General features: G+C 44.9%; 1 protein-coding gene across 3 annotated transcripts in view; it reads right to left on the reverse strand.

Annotated features, from left to right (window-relative positions):
• LOC139379121 (zinc finger protein 638-like) overlaps positions 1–20,498 on the reverse strand; it is a 99,866-nt gene that overhangs the window by 48,652 nt on the left and 30,716 nt on the right. For all 3 annotated transcript variants that reach the window (XM_071121954.1, XM_071121953.1, XM_071121955.1), the window contains exons 7-9: positions 19,192–19,424; positions 11,419–11,562; positions 10,261–10,418 (exon numbers count right to left, since the gene is read on the reverse strand). In XM_071121954.1, coding sequence (XP_070978055.1) covers positions 10,261–10,418; positions 11,419–11,562; positions 19,192–19,424 — 535 coding nt within the window. The remainder of the gene's footprint in view (positions 1–10,260; positions 10,419–11,418; positions 11,563–19,191; positions 19,425–20,498) is intronic.

The following is a 20,498-nucleotide window of genomic DNA, read 5'->3' on the forward strand; positions in this document are numbered from 1 at the left end:
TATTGGACAGCTGGCTCGAAATAATTCAAAACAAGAAATCCAAAATATTGCCACACATTTTTTACCACTAAAAAAAAGCAACATTTCACTTATTATCTAGCTAACCATGTCTTACCTTTTCAGTCGAAAAAAATAAATAATCAAATTCTGGGTCTGTTTTGAATCCCTTCAACTCCCTTAGTTCTCTCCACAAATCCGAGGTTCCTTTTTTGCCTGTCTACTCTCCAAATGTCTCTGATTCTTTGGATCACGTGTCAAACTCACTTGATAGGCCGAGTGTCAGCGGGTTTTCGCTCCATCCTCAGAGGGCCTGTTGTCCGGACCTCTGGCAGACTCTATGGGGGTGCAACAGGGTTCAATTCTCGGGCCGACTCTCTTCTCTGATAGAGTTCAGTGTGTCAAATCGGAGGGCCTGTTGTCCGGACCCCTGGCAGACTCTATGGGGGTGCCACAGGGTTCAATTCTTGGACCGACTCTCTTCTCTGTATACGTCAATGATGTCGGTCTCGCTGCTGGTGATTCTCTGATCCACCTCTACGCAGACGACACCATTCTGTATACTTCTGGCCCATCGTTGGACACTGTGTTAACTAACCTCCAGATGAGCTTCAATGCCATACACCACTCCTTCTGTGGCCTCCAACTGCTTTTAAATGCTAGTAAAACTAAATGCATGCTCTTCAACCGATCGCTCCCCCCCCCGACTAACATCACTACTCTGGACGGTTCTGACTTAGAATATGTGGACAACTACAAATACCTAGGTGTCTGGGTAGACTGTAAACTCTCCTTACAGACCCACATCAAACATCTCCAATCCAAAAATAAATATAGAATCGGCTTCAAATTTCGCAACAAAGCCTCCTTCACTCATGCTGCCAAACATACCCTTGTAAAACATCCTACCGATCCTCGACTTCGACGATCTCATTTACAAAATAGCCTCCAACCCTCTACTCAGCAAATTGGATGCAGTCTATCACAGTGCCATCAGTTTTGTCACCAAAGCCCATATACTACCGACCACTGCAACCTGTATGCTCTTGTTGGCTGGCCCTCGCTTCATATTCGTCGCCAAACCCACTGGCTCCAGGTCATCTACAAGTCTCTGCTAGGTAAAGCCCCGCTTTATCTCAGCTCACTGGTCACGAAAACAACACCCACCTGTAGCACGCGCTCCAGCAGGTATATCTCACTGGTCATCCCCAAAGACAATTCTTCTTTTGGCCACCTCTCCTTCCAGTTCTCTGCTGCCAATGACTGGAACGAACTGCAGAAATCTCTGAAGATGGAGACTCTTATCTCCCTCACTAGCTTTAAGCACCAGCTGTCAGAGCAGCTCACAGATCACTGCACCTGTACATAGCTCACCTGTAAACAGCCCAAACAACTACCCATACTGTATTTATTTATCTTGTACCTTCGCATCCTGTATCTCTACATGCACATTCATCTTCTGCACATCTACCATTCCAGTGTTTAATTGCTATATTGTAATTATTTTGCCACCATAGCCTATTTATTGCCTTACCTATCTCACCTAATTTGCACTCACTATATAGATTTTTCTACTGTATGTTTGTTTACTCCATGTGTAACTCTGTGTCGTTGTATGTGTCGAACTGCTTTGCTTTATCTTGGCCAGGTCACAGTTGTAAATGAGAACTTGTTCTCAACTTACCTGGTTAAATAAAGGTGAAATAAAATGTAAAAAATCCTAGTACCTGATTGATTAATTAATTAATTAGTGAGGAACACCCTCAACTGGTTGTCTAGGTCTTAATTGGAAGGAAAAACCCAAAACCCGCAGACACCCAGCCCTCCGCGGAATGAGTTTGACACCCCTTAGATGGAGTAGTTGCTGCTGGGTCGTTTGCCTTTTTGCGGCTGCAAGCTAGCTATTTCCGCTAGCCATCACGTTTCGCCATGGGCTCAGCTAGCTATCACACCGCCTCCTCAATGATGGAAAACAAGTCACTCGTTGCGCGCGCAACACAAAATCTGTCGGGAAAATCCAACCTGAAAATGAATACGACGGTTCTCAGGCTCTGTTGTTACCGTCACATTCCATTGACCACTAGCGACTTATTGGAGATATACATTTATAAAAGAAATGTGTACAATTAAAATATATAAATATATATGTATATATACACACACACAGTGGGGCAAAAAAAAGTATTTAGTCAGCCACCAATTGTGCAAGTTCTCCCACTTAAAAAGATGAAAGAGGCCTGTAATTTTCATCATAGGTACACTTTTTATGAATTTATTTGCAAATTATGGTGGAAAATAACAGGACTAAATTCTTCACATTTGTGAGAAGAAATATTTTTTGTGCGTAACGAACATTTCTGGGATCTTTTCTTTCAGCCAATGAAAAATGGGACCAACACTTTACATGTTGAGGTTCTATTTTTTTTGTTCAGTATAAAGTACCAGTCAAAAGTTTGGACACCTTGTAGAATAATAGTGAAGACATCAAAACTATGAAATAACGATTAAATTGTATTATGTATTATTATTACATATTGAATTATGTAGTAACCAAAAAAAGTGTTAAATCTAAATACTGTATATTTTATATTTGAGACCCTTTAAAGTAGCCTTTGCTTTGATGACAACCAGCTTCAGGAATGCATTTCAATTAACAGGTGTGCCTTGTTAAAAGTTAATTTGTGGTATTTCTTTCCTTCTTAATGCGTTTGAGCCAATCTGGTGTGTTGTGACAAGGTGTAGGGTGGGTATACAGAAGACAGCCCTTATTTGGTGAAAGACAAAGTCAGTATTATGGCAAGAACAGATCAAATAAGCAAAGGAAAACTACTTTGATTTAAGACATGATGGTTAGTCAACGTGGAAAATTTCAAAAAACAAGTGCAGTCGCAAATACCAAGCTATGATGAAACTGTCTCTCATGAGGACCGCCACAAGAAAGGAAGCCCCAGAGTTACCTCTGCTGTTCATTAGAGTTAACAGCCTCAGATAGCAGCCCAGTTCAACAGACACATCTCAACATCAACTGTTCAGAGGAGACTGTGTGAATCAGGTCTTCATGGTTGAATTGCTGCAAAGAAACCCACTACTAAAGGACACCAATAAGAAGAGACTTGCTTGGGCCAAGAAAACACGCGCAATGGACATTAGACCGGTGGAAATCAGTCCTTTGGTATAAGTCCAAATTTGAGATTTTTGGTTCCAAGCGCCGTGTCTTTGTGAGACGCAGAGTAGGCGAACGGATGACCTCTGCATATGTGGTTCCCACCGTGAAGCATGGAGGAGGAGGTGTGATGGTACTTTGCTGGTGACACTGTCAGTGATTCATTTCAAATTCAAGACAAACTTAACCAGCATGGCTACCACAGCATTCTACAATGGCTACTACAGCATTAGGCAGTGATACACCATCCCATCTGGTTTGTCCTTAGTGGGACTATCATTTGTTTTTCAACGGGACAATGACCCAACACACCTCCAGGCTGTGTAAGGGCTATTTGACCAAGAAGGAAAGTGATGGGAGTGCTGCATCAGATGACCTGGCCTCCACAATCACCTGACCTCAACCCAATTGAGATGGTTTAGGATGAGTTGGCCCACAGAATGAAGGAAAAACAGTCAACAAGTGCTCAGCATATGTGGGCACTCCTTCAAGACTGTTGGACAAGCATTTCTCATGAAGCTGGTTGAGAGAAATCCAAGAGTGTGCATAGCTATCATCACGGGCAAAGGGTGGATAATTTGAAGAATCTAAAATACATTTAGATTTGTTTAATACTTTTTTTTGGTTACCACATGATTCCATAGTTTTGATGTCTTCACTATGTATTCTACAATGTAGAAAATAGTAAAAATAAAGAAAAACCCTTGACACACTTGACTGGTAGAATCAGGAAGTTTAAACTTCCTGTGTATTCTTCTGCTCATAGTAGATGGTAAAAGTCCGGCATTCACACCGATGTGAGGAAGACCTTTAAACAGGTAAACAGGGCCAGACGGATTACCAGGACGTGTACTCCGAGCATGCGCTGACCAACTGGCAAGTGTCTTCACTGACATTTTCAACCTGTCCGAGTCTGTAATACCTGCATGTTTCAAACAGACCACCATAGTCCTTGTACCCAAGAACACTAAGGTAACCTGCCTAAATGACTACCGACCCATAGCACTCACATCTGTAGCCATGAATTGCTTTGAAAAGGCTGGTCATGGCTCACATCAACACCATTTTCCCAGAAACCCTAGACCCACTCCAATTTGCATACCGATACAACAGGTCCACAGATGATGCAATCTCTATTGCACTCCACAGTGCCCTTTCCCACCTGGACAAAAGGAACACCTACATGAGAATGCTATTCATTGACTACAGCTCAGCGTTCAACACCATAGTGCCCTCAATGCTCATCACTAAGCTAAGGATCCTGGGACAAAACTCCCCCATCTGCAACTGGATCCTGGACTTCCTGACGGGCCACCCCCAGGTGGTGAGGGTAGGTAACATCACATCCACCACACTGATCCTCAACACAGGGGCCACTCAGGGGTGTGTGCTCAGCTCCCTCATGTACTCCCTGTTCACTCATGACTGCACGGGTAGGCACGACTCCAACACCATCATTAAGTTTCCGATGACAACAGTGGTAGGCCTGATCACCGACAACGACGAGGCAGCCTATATGGAGAGAACAGAGACCTGGCCGTGTGGTGCCAGGACAGCAACCTCTCCCTCAATGTGATCAAGACAAAGGAGATGATTGTAGACTACAGGAAAAGGAGGACCGGGCTGTAGTGGAGCAGATTGAGAGCTTCAAGTTCCTTGATGTCCACATCATCAACAAACTGACATGGCCCAAGCACACCAAGACAGTCGTGAAGAGGGCATGACAAAACCTATTCCCCCTCAGGAGACTGAGAAGATTTGGCATGGGTCCCCAGATCCTCAAAAGGTTCAACAGCTGCACCATCGAGAGCATCCTAACTGGTTGCATCAGTCTGGTATGGCAACTACTCGACCTCCGACCGCAAGGCGCTACAGAGGGTAGTGCGAACAGTACATCACTGGGCCCAAGCTTCCTGCCATTCAGGACCTCTATACCAGGCGGTGTCAGAGGAAGGACCTAAAAATTGTCGAAGGCTCCAGCCACCCTAGTAATAGACTGTTCTCTCTGCTACAGCACGGCAAACGGTACCAAGTCCAAGAGGTTTCTACCCACAAGCCATAAGACTACTGAACATCTAAATCAAATTGCTAATTATTTGTTTCTTTAGGTATTTTTCTTAAAGCTGCATTGTTGGTTAGGGGGTTGTAAGTAAGCTTTTCACGGTAAGATGAAACCTGTTTTATTCGACGCACGTGACAAATAAACTTTGACTGCCTAAGTTAGCTAGCTAATGTTACAGTATTTGAAATGTCAAAGCCATCAGCTAAATCCTATAGCTATCTTTTTAGTATACACACTGTCAAACCAACATGTTTCATCACATGATAGTCAATGCTAGACTGGTAACTAACTTTAGCAGGGTAAATATTTGTTCTTTCTATCTCTGATGGACTTTTAACTAATGTAAGCTAGCTAATGTTAGCAAATAAGTGTAGCTCAAATCTGCTAGCAATCGTATTCCACCCTTGTCTGGAAAAAACACTCCCGTTACTAAAAAAAAGTAAATATTGTCGATATAACTAACTAACTCACTGTGTTTGTAACATTAGCAATGATGATGAATGTGCAGAAATCGTCCATGGTTGGTGAGTTGGATTTTAGCTGGATAGCAATCTTACTGCCAATATGGTGACGCTAGTTTGCTAGCAGCAAGCAGACAATATTGAAAGTGTCCATGTTAGGTATGCTTAGCTAGCCAGTCTCCAGATCTCAACCCCATAGAAAATCTTTGGAGGGAGTTGAAAGTCCATGTTGCCCAGCAACAGCCCCAAAACATCACTTCTCTAGAGGAGATCTGCATGGAGGAATGGGCCAAAATACCAGCAACAGTGTGTGAAAACCTCGTGAAGACTTACAGAAAACGTTTGACCTCTGTCATTGCCAACAAAGGGTCATATAACAAAGTATTGAGATAAACTTTTGTTATTGACCAAATACTTATTTTCCACCATAATGTGCAAATAAATTCATTAAAAATCCTACAATGTGATTCTGGATTTTATTTCTCATTGTCTGTCATAGTTGAAGTGTACCTATGATGAAAATTACAGGCCTCTCATCTTTTTAAGTGGGAGAACTTGCACAATTGGTGGCTGACTAGATACTTTTTTGCCCCACTGTATATATATTTTTCTTTACTAAATGTTATTTTGACCAATCAGATCAGTTCTGAAAAAAGAGCTGATGTGATTAAGATCAGAAATAGGCTGCCTGTGTAAAAGCAGCCAGTGTGGCTCAGCATGAGACCATGTACACTAGGGCTCTCCAACCCTGTTCTCCACGTAGACTAGGGCTCTCCAACCCTGTTCTCCACGTAGACTAGGGCTCTGCTACCCTGTTCTTCATGTAGACTAGGGCTCTCCAACCCTGTTCTTCATGTAGACTAGGGCTCTCCAACCCTGTTCTCCACGTAGACTAGGGCTCTGCTACCCTGTTCTTCATGTAGACTAGGGCTCTCCAACCCTGTTCTTCATGTAGACTAGGGCTCTCCAACCCTGTTCTTCACGTAGACTAGCGCTCTCCAACCCTGTTCTTAGTATTAGAATCAGTTACGCTAGATTAAGGTTGTAGTGAAATCCTGACAGTAGCTCTTCAGGAACAGGGTTGGAGAGCCCCCGATGTAGAACCACCATAAAAATAAAAAATGTCTATCAATCTTAAACATACAGACGCCTTGGATTCACAGAATATATTTACATAAACTAAATAGGACTCTATAGCATCAAAACAGATGCTAAACATTCACATATTCCAAGGTTTATTTGTCCGAATCTAAAATACAGGGGATTGTACACTATTTAATTCTGACTCAAAGAGAACTGGGAAATTCGACAAGAATGTTCTATGGTAAAAACAAAAAAAACATTTATGACCGGTCTAGTACAGTTCAGTGTGTGTCCGAGGGCGTCTCAGGTGTAAAGAGACAGGTGCAGAAAACTATAGCTGCAGATTTCTCTGGTGCAACAATGTGATTTAACCCAAAGATATTTCACACACATCTCGTCTATTCCAAGTCGTATATCTCCATTGAGGGAAGACAGGTGGGTGTCCACTTCAAAGTACTGCATGTCATGATGCCAGAGACCAGGTCTTCATCGGTAAGAGAAGACTTGAAATAGACAAGACGGCAACACACACCAAAAAAAAACATTTGAATAAATGGAGGAGCATTTTCTAAATTCAAAACTGACCACCTTGCAACTGAACACGGGACACTTGAGACTCCCGTTTCCTTGAGTCGAGGATGGCGTCACCGAGGCTGGTGAAGAATTCTCTGTGCTACAACGATCTTTGGTTAAAATCACATTATCTAATGTAACAATCTGTAATTAAGAAAACCGGTGGTCATTGGTGAAAAATGTCCTTTCCCAAAGAAACACACAGGAAGACAACACAGTGCGATCAGTGTAGTAAAAGGTCAGGGGATACTCTGTAAAGCTGTAAGAGGGGGGGGGGGAAGTGATGTCATGATCAAACTGCCATTCAGCTCCTCAAGAGTCATCGGCTTGAAATCCAGCATCATGTTTAATCCCACTAGGAGGGTTTACAGTTCACGGAATACAGTACTGCTACAACGACACGCGGGAATTCTGGTTCTAGAATCCACTTCAGGAGGAAGCCCCGGCGTCACGATATTGTCTGAAAGACAGATAAATAAATAAATAAATATATATATATACACACACACACTATTGTAGTTTGAACAACAGTTTTAACCATGCATAACATCAATATTAGGGTTGACTACTTTGAACATGCTTCCGCAGGCACAGATTACATGTACAATATCTAACCTAATACAAAATAAAGCACAACCCTCATCTTTTGCATAGTGACCAGACTATGTAAAAATGTACCTAGGTAGGTAGGTAGACATGGCTGTAAGTAGATACTAACAGGAATAGTTAGGCAACAACAAAAAATTATAGTAAAAAAACAGCTTTAGTTTAAGATATTTACAACAATAAATAAATAGTATTATTGTGTCTCCTCACTGTTTGCTAGTAAACTTAGCTAGCTAGCTATACAATACTGTTATTTACATCTGTTTTGAATCCTATCATTTTGTGCCATTTTGAAATGCATCCCCGGTCATAATCATAAACAATTATGTTACATAGCTAGCTAGTAAAATTAAGTTGCCGATGTTACACATTTGCTAACAAAGTTACAAAACGCGAGGTTAAGCGCATAACATGTTAGCAGGCGCCAGGCTAACTAGCTACCCAACTCCAGTCATGTGCTTATATCGCTTTAGTTGGCTGGTTGTAATGTCGTAGCTTTATCTACGACTAAAAAGAGAAAAGGTTTTACAATTCGAGATACAAAATAGCTCTGATTGTAAAATATTTTCAGTCATAGATATGGCTACCGATAGTTGTTTAGCTAACTTTGCTACCTAGCCAGCTAGCTAGCCTACCTAGCTAAGTTAGCAAACAGAAACATAAATTACATTTCCCCCGCCCCCATGTTAGTAAGCAATACACAATATGGATTTCAGTAGATAAACTAAAACACAGCTAGCTAGCTAGGTGGCTCGCAGGAAAAATAACTTACTTATCTAGGCACCGTATTTGTCCTCTGCCTTCTTGGTGCCATCGGCTGTAGCTGAGCTTTTAACGTTAGCTAAATCCAACTCTTTGTTTCGAATCCTCTTCGCTATATTCCAGTCGAAAGGCACCATGTAGCTTATAGACCGTAATAAAATGCTCCACTGGTCAAATTCCTGTTGTTGAGCGAATCGTTTGAAGACATGACTGGTCAGTTCTTTCAGTTTTGCCCAAAAATATTATATTGTTGGTGTCCACTTCCTTTAAAAAAAAAAAGCCCCCCGTGGGGGAGGGACGGGAGTTTTTTTTTTTAAAGCCCCCCTTGGGGGAGGGACGGGAGTTTTTTTTTTAAAGCCCCCCGTGGGGGAGGGACGGGAGCCAGAGCACAAAGATGTAGTATTTCAGAGACTGGAAAATGTTTTGTATGCTTGTATATTTAGTAATGAATCCGCTGATAGAGCCTTTGGACGTCTTTCAGCGATGTTCCTAACGAACAAGCACGACCACAAAAAACATACGGTCCGTATCACATAAAGCCTTCGCGAAATGCCACAAAAGAAGGACTACATTTATGTTTAGCCTCACACACCCCCATCAATACACCCGAAGCCGTCATTGGGTGTATCATTCAGCGTCCGAAGCCCCGCCTTTCTCCAATTATGTATGTGTATTCTTTAACTTATACACACACTGAGTAAACCAAACATTAGGACACCTTCCTAATTAAGTTCGCCTTTCTCCTGGGCAATTATGTATGAAACACAGCTCACTCTCCTAGAAATGCCTCGGGACACGATGAAAACAAGCCCAGATTATATACTGGGTATACCAAACATTAGGAACACCTTCCTAATTAAGTTGCAACCCCCCCATGTAGATGGTACAATGACTCTCTATACTATACTAGATTAATAGAGATGTTACAATGACTCTCTACACTATACTAGATTAATGTAGATGTTACAATGACTCTCTACACTAGATTAATGTAGACGTTACAATGACTCTCTACACTAGATTAATGTAGATGTTACAATGACTCTCTACACTAGATTAATGTAGATGTTACAATGACTCTCTACACTAGATTAATGTAGATGTTACAATGACTCTCTACACTACACTAGATTAATGTAGATGGAACAATGACTCTCTACACTATACTAGATTAATGTAGATGGAACAATGACTCTCTACACTATACTAGATTAATCTAGATGTTACAATGACTCTCTCCACTATACTAGATTATTATAGATGGTACAATGACTCTACACTATACTAGATTAATGTAGATGGAACAATGACTCTACACTATACTAGATTAATATAGATGGTACAATGACTCTCTACACTAGATTAATGTAGATGGTACAATGACTCTACACTATACTAGACTATTTTGTCACAAACTGAAATTAGACAAACTATTTAGAGCTTTAGCAACCAGGAAATGGTGGATGGATTTCTACATCGTGTAACTAACGAATATCATAATGTATATAGAGTTAACTAATTAAATAAAGAAACGAGTTGCTGATTTCTCTTACTTTTCATCGGTAGACTTATTGGTTTGGTTCAGTTCCTTGGAGTCGTCCAGCAGAGCATCTTTCTCCGTTAGTACGGTGACGGTCTGACCTTTGATGGTCAGGTTCTTACAGCTCGCCAGCTTCTTAGCATCCTCCTCCCTCTCAAACAACACAGATGCCTAGAGAGGGGGGATGGAGGGAGAAGAGAGAGTGGGATGGAGGGAGGAGAACGAGAGAGAGAGAGGGGGGGAAGGCGGGAGGAGAACGAGAGAGGGGGGAAGGCGGGAGGAGAACGAGAGAGGGGGGGAAGGCGGGAGGAGAACGAGAGAGGGGGGGAAGGCGGGAGGAGAACGAGAGAGGGGGGGAAGGCGGGAGGAGAACGAGAGAGGGGGGGAAGGCGGGAGGAGAACGAGAGGGGGGGAAGGCGGGAGGAGAACGAGAGGGGGGGAAGGCGGGAGGAGAACGAGAGGGGGGGGGCGGGAGGAGAACGAGAGGGGGGGAGGCGGGAGGAGAACGAGAGAGGGAGGGAGAAGGCGGGAGGAGAAGGCGGGAGGAGAACGAGAGGGGGGGAGAAGGCGGGAGTAGAACGAGAGGGGGGAGAAGGCGGGAGGAGAACGAGAGAGGGGGGGAGAAGGCGGGAGGAGAACGAGAGAGGGGGGGGGGGAGAAGGCGGGAGGAGAACGAGAGAGGGGGGAGAAGGCGGGAGGAGAACGAGAGAGGGGGGAGAAGGCGGGAGGAGAACGAGAGGGTGGGGAGAAGGCGGGAGGAGAACGAGAGGGTGGGGGAGAAGGCGGGAGGAGAACGAGAGGGTGGGGGAGAAGGCGGGAGGAGAACGAGAGGGGGGGGGAGAAGGCGGGAGGAGAACGAGAGGGGGGTGGAGAAGGCGGGAGGAGAACGAGAGGGGGGTGGAGAGGAGAACGAGAGAGGGGGGAGGAGAGAGAGCGTTTAGTTTATTAGACCACTCGTTATTTATTTTTAAATACACCAAAACCAATATGAAGAGAAGCGGAGGAGGACGGAAGAGAGATGTATTTGTGGTTGATTAGTTGTGTCTTTGGACATGACGGGGAACATCAACGAAGGGAAAGACCGGTGTTTGTAAATACCTGGTTTATGGCCTTGAACTATAGGAACGATTGGGGTTCGGGGGTACTCCGGACATCTGGTAAGATACAGTACCTGCTGTATGGGCTTGAGCTGGATGACGGTGTTGATCTTTCCGAAGGGTTCCACGGCCTTCACCACCTCATCATGAGCTGTGTGTTGGGGGATATTCTTCAGTCTTAACAGAGCGGAGGTCCCTGGTGCTCCCTTCTTCTTAGTCTAGAGAGAGAAAGAGAGCGAGACCAGACTGCTATTGGTAGTGAAGTGTGTGTTAGATGGGATAATCTTTAGTGTTGGTAGTGGGGATATTCTTTAGTGTTGGTAGTGGGGATATTATTTAGTGTTGGTGGTGGGGATATTCTTTAGTGTTGGTAGTGGGGATATTCTTTAGTGTTGGTAGTGGGGATATTCTTTAGTGTTGGTAGTGGGGATATTCTTTAGTGTTGTTAGTGGGCTGTGTGTTGGTGGGGATATTCTTTAGTGTTGGTAGGGGGGATATTCTTTAGTGTTGGTAGTTAGATGTGTGTTGGGGGGGGGGATATTCTTTGGTCTTAAGAAAGCCGGTGTCCCTGGGGCTCCCTTCTTCGCCTGGGAAAAATATACCTTTTTGACCTGTTCGAGATTTTATATTATTTCCACATGGGTTGAAGACAAAAAGAGAGATGAGAGGAAGGGGGAGAGGGGAATGAGGTTGAGAAGAGATAACGAGGAAGAGGAGAGAGGGGAATGAGGTTGAGAAGAGATGACGAGGAAGAGGAGAGAGGGGGATGAGGTTGAGAAGAGATAACGAGGAAGAGGGGAGAGGGGAATGAGGTTGAGAAGAGATAGCGAGGAAGAGGGGAGAGGGGAATGAGGTTGAGAAGAGATAGCGAGGAAGAGGGGAGTGGGGAATAAGGTTGAGAAGAGATAGCGAGGAAGAGGAGAGAGGGGAATGAGGTTGAGAAGAGATAACGAGGAAGAGGGGAGTGGGGAATAAGGTTGAGAAGAGATAGCGAGGAAGAGGGGAATAAGGTTGAGAAGAGATAATGAGGAAAAGGGGAATGAGGTTGAGAAGAGATAATGAGGAAGAGGGAAATAAGGTTGAGAAGAGATAACGAGGAAGGGGGAGAGGGAAGTGAGGTTGAGAAGAGAAAACGAGGAAGAGGGAATGAGGTTGAGAAGAGATAACGAGGAAGGGGAGAGAGGGAATGAGGTTGAGAAGAGAAAACGAGGAAGAGGGAATGAGGTTGAGAAGAGATAACGAGGAAGGGGGAGAGGGAAGTGAGGTTGAGAAGAGAAAACGAGGAAGAGGGAATGAGGTTGAGAAGAGATAACGAGGAAGGGGGAGAGGGAAGTGAGGTTGAGAAGAGAAAACGAGGAAGAGGGAATGAGGTTGAGAAGAGATAACGAGGAAGGGGGAGAGGGAAGTGAGGTTGAGAAGAGAAAACGAGGAAGAGGGAATGAGGTTGAGAAGAGATAACGAGGAAGGGGGAGAGGGAAGTGAGGTTGAGAAGAGAAAACGAGGAAGAGGGAATGAGGTTGAGAAGAGATAACGAGGAAGGGGGAGAGGGAAGTGAGGTTGAGAAGAGAAAACGAGGAAGAGGGAATGAGGTTGAGAAGAGATAACGAGGAAGGGGGAGAGGGAAGTGAGGTTGAGAAGAGAAAACGAGGAAGAGGGAATGAGGTTGAGAAGAGATAACGAGGAAGGGGGAGAGGGAAGTGAGGTTGAGAAGAGAAAACGAGGAAGAGGGAATGAGGTTGAGAAGAGATAACGAGGAAGGGGGAGAGGGAAGTGAGGTTGAGAAGAGAAAACGAGGAAGAGGGAATGAGGTTGAGAAGAGATAACGAGGAAGAGGGAGAGGGAATGAGGTTGAGAAGAGAAAACGAGGAAGTTGTTTGTGTTTTTATATTTGTGCTGGAGTCGTCTTGGACATTTTAGAGCCTTTCCAGACCATCATACACACACACACACACACGCACACACGCACACACGCACACACGCACACACGCACACACGCACACACGCACACACGCACACACGCACACACACACACACACACACACACACACACACACACACACACACACACACACACACGCACACACGCACACACGCACACACGCACACACGCACACACGCACACACGCACACACGCACACACGCACACACGCACACACACACACACACACACACACGCACTTTATTTTTTAAATCGGACAACTCCATAGTAGATCTATTTACCTTGGCTCGCTGCGTGTTTGTTCTATAGGAGAGAAATATTCCGAGGTCCATTCAAATTACGAGTGCCATAGGGAGGGAACGGCCAGAATCGAATATATAGGCTGCGAAAATAGTCTAAAGTGTATTTAGTATTTACTACTCAAACTATTACCACTGCACCGGTTTACACTTTATATGGCCTGCGTACGAACGAACGCCCGAATTAAAGTAACATTTAACTGAATTATTGCAAACAACAGGCCTGCTTGCTTGCCCTTCGTGAACAGGCCTTCCAAACTGGGGATTTCACTCACGAACCACCTAATTCCACAATGATGTGCCTATTTTTTCCCTTATCGTAATCTTTCTTTCTATTTCTCCGGTTCGGTCTACGTTAGCCTAGCTGACGCAAATTTAAAACAAATGTTATTTGTATTTTTTTAATCTTTATTTAACTTGGCAAGTCAGTCTTATTTTCAATGACGGCATACCGGGGAACAGTAGGCCGTTCAGGAGCAGAACGACAGATTTTTACCTCGGCAGCTCGGGGATTCGATCTTGCAACCTTTCGGTTACAAGTCCAACGCTCTAACCGCTAGGCTACGCTGCTGCCCCAGAAAACGTCTATCCATGGACAGTAAAACCTGGCAACGTAGCGTATTCTCACGTGGGGTGAGAACATACGGTTTTTAAAAAGCGTATTATTATCTTAAAAAAGGTTAGAGCGATATTTTTATCATTTTTATTATTCATGCCGTCCGCCAGCGGGGCTCACCAGTTGGGAACCGTGTCCGACCGATGCAGGTGATTAGGATAATAATATAATAATATAATAATATAATAAATAATGATTAGCCCAACAGGGTACATACAAATAAATTAATAAGTTGCCATTTTGCTGCTCCAGTTGGGCTAATCGCTAATAGCTGATGATACGAACCATGTATAGGCTACAGGTGAATATGCTAATCGCTAATAGCTGATGATACGGACCATGTATAAGGCTACAGGTGAATATGCTAATCGCTAATAGCTGATGATACGAACCATGTATAGGCTACAGGTGAATATGCTAATCGCTAATAGCTGATGATACGAACCATGTATAAGGCTACAGGTGAATATGCTAATCGCTAATAGCTGATGATACGAACCATGTATAAGGCTACAGGTGAATATGCTAATCGCTAATAGCTGATGATACGGACCATGTATAAGGCTACAGGTGAATATGCTAATCGCTAATAGGCTACAGGTGGATATGCTAATCGCTAATAGCTGATGATACGGACCATGTATAAGGCTACAGGTGAATATGCTAATCGCTAATAGCTGATGATACGAACCATGTATAGGCTACAGGTGAATATGCTAATCGCTAATAGCTGATGATACGGACCATGTATAAGGCTACAGGTGAATATGCTAATCGCTAATAGCTGATGATACGAACCATGTATAGGCTACAGGTGAATATGCTAATCGCTAATAGCTGATGATACGAACCATGTATAGGCTACAGGTGAATATGCTAATCGCTAATAGCTGATGACACGGACCATGTATAAGGCTACAGGTGAATATGCTAATCGCTAATAGCTGATGATACGGACCATGTATAAGGCTACAGGTGAATATGCTAATCGCTAATAGCTGATGATACGGACCATGTATAAGGCTACAGGTGAATATGCTAATCGCTAATAGCTGATGACACGGACCATGTATAAGGCTACAGGTGAATATGCTAATCGCTAATAGCTGATGATACGGACCATGTATAAGGCTACAGGTGAATATGCTAATCGCTAATAGCTGATGATACGGACCATGTATAAGGCTACAGGTGAATATGCTAATCGCTAATAGCTGATGATACGGACCATGTATAAGGCTACAGGTGAATATGCTAATCGCTAATAGCTGATGATACGGACCATGTATAAGGCTACAGGTGAATATGCTAATCGCTAATAGCTGATGACACGGACCATGTATAAGGCTACAGGTGAATATGCTAATCGCTAATAGCTGATGACACGGACCATGTATAAGGCTACAGGTGAATATGCTAATCGCTAATAGCTGATGACACGGACCATGTATAAGGCTACAGGTGAATATGCTAATCGCTAATAGCTGATGACACGGACCATGTATAAGGCTACAGGTGAATATGCTAATCGCTAATAGCTGACGATACGGACCATGTATAGGCTACAGGTGAATATGCTAATCGCTAATAGCTGATGATACGGACCATGTATAAGGCTACAGGTGAATATGCTAATCGCTAATAGCTGATGACAATAGCTGATGACGGACCATGTATAAGGCTACAGGTGAATATGCTAATCGCTAATAGCTGATGATACGGACCATGTATAAGGCTACAGGTGAATATGCTAATCGCTAACAGCTGATGATACGGACCATGTATAAGGCTACAGGTGAATATGCTAATCGCTAATAGCTGATGATACGGACCATGTATAAGGCTACAGGTGAATATGCTAATCGCTAATAGCTGATGACACGGACCATGTATAAGGCTACAGGTGAATATGCTAATCGCTAATAGCTGATGAATACGGACCATGTATAGGGCTACAGGTGAATATGCTAATACGGACCATGTATAAGGCTACAGGTGAATATGCTAATCGCTAATAGCTGATGACACGGACCATGTATAAGGCTACAGGTGAATATGCTAATCGCTAATAGCTGATGATACGGACCATGTATAAGGCTACAGGTGAATATGCTAATCGCTAATAGCTGATGACACGGACCATGTATAGGCTACAGGTGAATATGCTAATCGCTAATAGCTGATGATACGGACCATGTATAAGGCTACAGGTGAATATGCTAATCGCTAATAGCTGATGATACGGACCATGTATAAGGCTACAGGTGAATATGCTAATCGCTAATAGCTGATGACACGGACCATGTATAAAGCTACAGGTGAATATGCTAATCGCTAATAGCTGATGACACGGACCATGTATAGGCTACAGGTGAATATGCTAATCGCTAATAGCTGATGATACGGACCATGTATAGGCTACAGGTGAATATGCTAATCGCTAATAGCTGATGATACGGACCATGTATAGGCTACAGGTGAATATGCTAATCGCTAATAGCTGATGACACGGACCATGTATAGGCTACAGGTGAATATGCTAATCGCTAATAGCTGATGATACGGACCATGTATAGGCTACAGGTGAATATGCTAATCGCTAATAGCTGATGACACGGACCATGTATAGGCTACAGGTGAATATGCTAATCGCTAATGATACGGACCATGTATAGGCTACAGGTGAATATGCTAATCGCTAATAGCTGATGATACGGACCATGTATAGGCTACAGGTGAATATGCTAATCGCTAATAGCATAGCTGATGATACGGAGATAGGCTACATTCACGGTCTGATACAGTGCAGTCGGAAAGTATTCATACCCCATAACGACATAGCAAAAACTCTTTAGAAATTAGCTTTTTTTTTTTTTATGAAACTGAAATATTATATTTACATAAGTATTCAGACTCTTTCCTCAGTACTTTGTTGAAGCACCTTTTACAGCGATTACAGCCTCGAGTCTACATCAATTCAGAGAGGCATGATGGGAAATGCTAACAGACTTCATGTCTGTGACAGAGATGCCCATCAAATGTCTGAAGAGTCACAATGACAGCTCAAATACACACTGTTTTGGTCACTACATGATTCCATATGTGTTATTTCATAGTTCTGATGTCTTCACTATTATTCTACAATGTAGAAAGTAGTACAAATTAAGAAAGACTCTTGAATTAGTAGTGAGACAGACAGAGACAGACAGAGACAGACAGACACAGCCAGCCAGCCAGCCAGCCAGCCAGCCAGCCAGCCAGCCAGCCAGCCAGCCAGCCAGCCTTCGGTAAGTATTTCAGATCCCCAGAGTTGTTCCACATTCTGTTACACTAGTCTAAAATGTATTGAAAGGAAAGAAAATCCTCAACAATCTAAACCCCCTAAATGACAAAACCGAAAACGGGTTTAGAATAAAAAAAGTTTGCAAAACAAACATTTATTTTTACATAAACCAAGACATGAGGTCGAAGGACTTGTCTGTAGAGCTCCGAGACAGGATTGTGTTGAGACACAGATCCGGGGGAGGGTACCAAAAATGTCTGTCCATCTATCTTAAATGGAAGAAGTTTGGAACCACCAAGACTCTTCCTAGAGCTGGCCGCCCGGCCAAACTGAGCAATCGGGGGAGAAGGGCCTTGGCCAGGGAGGTGACCAAGAACCCAATGGTCCCTCTGACAGAGCTCCAGAGTTCCTCTGTGGAGATGGGAGAACATTTCAGAAGGCCAACCATCTCTGCAGCACTCCACCAATCAGGCCTTTATGGTAGAGTGGCCAGACAGAAGCCACTCCTCAGTAAAAGGCTCATGACAGCCCACTTGGAGTTTGCCAAAAGGCACCTAAAGGACTCTCAGACCATGAGAAACAAGATTCTCTGGTCTGATGAAACCAAGATTGAACTCTTCGGCCTGAATGCCAAGCGTCATTTCTGGAGGAAACCAGCCACCATCCCTACAGTGAAGCATGGTGGTGGCAGCATCATGTTGTGGGGATGTTTTTCAGCAGCAGGGGCTGGGAGACTAGTCAGGATCGAAGGAAAGATGAACGGAGCAAAGTACAGAGAGATCCTTGATGGAAACCTGCTCCGGAGAGCTCAGGACCTCAGACTGGGGCGAAGGTTCACCTTCCAACAGGACAACGACCCTAAGCACACAGCCAAGACAACGCAGGAGTGGCTTCAGGACAACTCTCTGAATGTCCTTGAGTGGCCCAGCCAGAGCCCGGACCTGAACCCAATCTAACATCTCTGGAGAGACCTGAAAATATCTGTGCAGCGACGCTCCCCATCCAACCTGACAGAGCTTGAGAGGATCTGCAGAGAAGAATGGGAGAAACTCCACAAATACAGGTGTGCCAAGCTTGTAGTGTCATACCCAAGAAGACTTGAGGCTGTAATCACTGCCAAAGGTGCTGCAACAAAGTACAGGGTCTGAATACTTATGTAAAATAATTTATTTAATCATATACAAATTATAATATTTTTTTTAAAGGACACTGCCAGTGACTTCCACTATTTGTCTGTTGTCATAATCATCTTTATGAGCATTTGGCTGACCCACAGGGCCAGACGCCGCCCCCCCCCTACCAAGATGATCCAGCCCAGTTCTAAACCAATGTGAATTTGCACCAAATGTCAAACACCATCCAGCTTTGTCGTCTGGAGTAGTCAGACCTCTCCAGTGACTTTTAAAATGGGAAAAACTAGCGAAAGATTCAGGGGGGGGGGGGGGGGGGGGTGAAAATGCTACATCATCTGTGCCAAAACTACTCCGTACCCTAGTCAGGCCTTTTTTATGGCGGCAGTTCAAATGGGGTTAAAGTTGTTCGGAGACCGCCATTTTTAGGCACGGAGCCGACGCCGCGATGCTAACGTTGACCGTTCAGTACTATGGGAGTGGCAATGACATCATCACGATCAGCTGTCTGAAGGTCTTCACCATGTGGAAGATCCCATCTTATCAGTCTTATTTTTTTTTAACACACACAAAGGCATACCTTGGAAGGAGCTGAGCTGGACGATTTGAAGGATGATTTGGAGGGCGAGGAGGATTTCTTGTTTGATGTCCTCCCAGATCCGGTGCCTGCCTTGCCACCCTTGGACGTTCCCGTTTCAGTCTTCCGGGAGGAGGAGCGGCCTCCCTTCTTTTTGGCGAGCTCGGCCAGGAGAGCAGGGGCCAGGGACTGCATCAGAACTTCTAGACTGGTGTTCTTAGTCAGGGAGAGGCCAGCTGGAATACAAAGGGATGGATCAAAGAGAGGCCAGCTGGAAGGAGAGGGGGAGAGAGGCCAGCTGGAAGGAGAGGGGGAGGGAGGCCAGCTGGAAGGAGAGGGGGAGGGAGGCCAGCTGGAAGGAGAGGGGGAGAGAGGCCAGCTGGAAGGAGAGGGGGAGAGAGGCCAGCTGGAAGGAGAGGGGGAGAGAGGCCAGCTGGAATACAAAGGGATGGATCAAAGAGGCCAGCTGGAAGGAGAGGGGGGAGAGAGGCCAGCTGGAAGGAGAGGGGGGAGAGAGGCCAGCTGGAATACAAAGGGATGGATCAAAGAGAGGCCAGCTGGAAGGAGAGGGGGGAGAGAGGCCAGCTGGAATACAAAGGGATGGATCAAAGAGAGGCCAGCTGGAAGGAGAGGGGGGAGAGAGGCCAGCTGGAAGGAGAGGGGGGAGAGAGGCCAGCTGGAATACAAAGGGACAGATCAAAGAGGCCAGCTGGAAGGAGAGGGGGGGAGAGAGGCCAGCTGGAATACAAAGGGATGGATCAAAGAGAGGCCAGCTGGAAGGAGAGGGGGGAGACAGGCCAGCTGGAAGGAGAGGGGGAGAGAGAGGCCAGCTGGAAGGAGAGGGGGGAGAGAGGCCAGCTGGAATACAAAGGGATGGATCAAAGAGAGGCCAGCTGGAAGGAGAGGGGGAGACAGGCCAGCTGGAAGGAGAGGGGGTGACAGGCCAGCTGGAAGGAGAGGGGGTGACAGGCCAGCTGGAAGGAGAGGGGGAGACAGGCCAGCTAGAAGGAGAGGGGGAGACAGGCCAGCTAGAAGGAGAGGGGGTGACAGGCCAGCTGGAAGGAGAGGGGGAGACAGGCCAGCTAGAAGGAGAGGGGGAGACAGGCCAGCTAGAAGGAGAGGGGGTGACAGGCCAGCTGGAAGGAGAGGGGGAGACAGGCCAGCTGGAAGGAGAGGGGGGAGAGAGGCCAGCTGGAAGGAGAGGGGGAGAGAGAGGCCAGCTGGAATACAAAGGGATGGATCAAAGAGAGGCCAGCTGGAAGGAGAGGGGGAGACAGGCCAGCTGGAAGGAGAGGGGGTGACAGGCCAGC

Source organism: Oncorhynchus clarkii, chromosome 21 (assembly GCF_045791955.1).
Source record: "Oncorhynchus clarkii lewisi isolate Uvic-CL-2024 chromosome 21, UVic_Ocla_1.0, whole genome shotgun sequence".
NCBI lineage: Eukaryota > Metazoa > Chordata > Actinopteri > Salmoniformes > Salmonidae > Oncorhynchus > Oncorhynchus clarkii.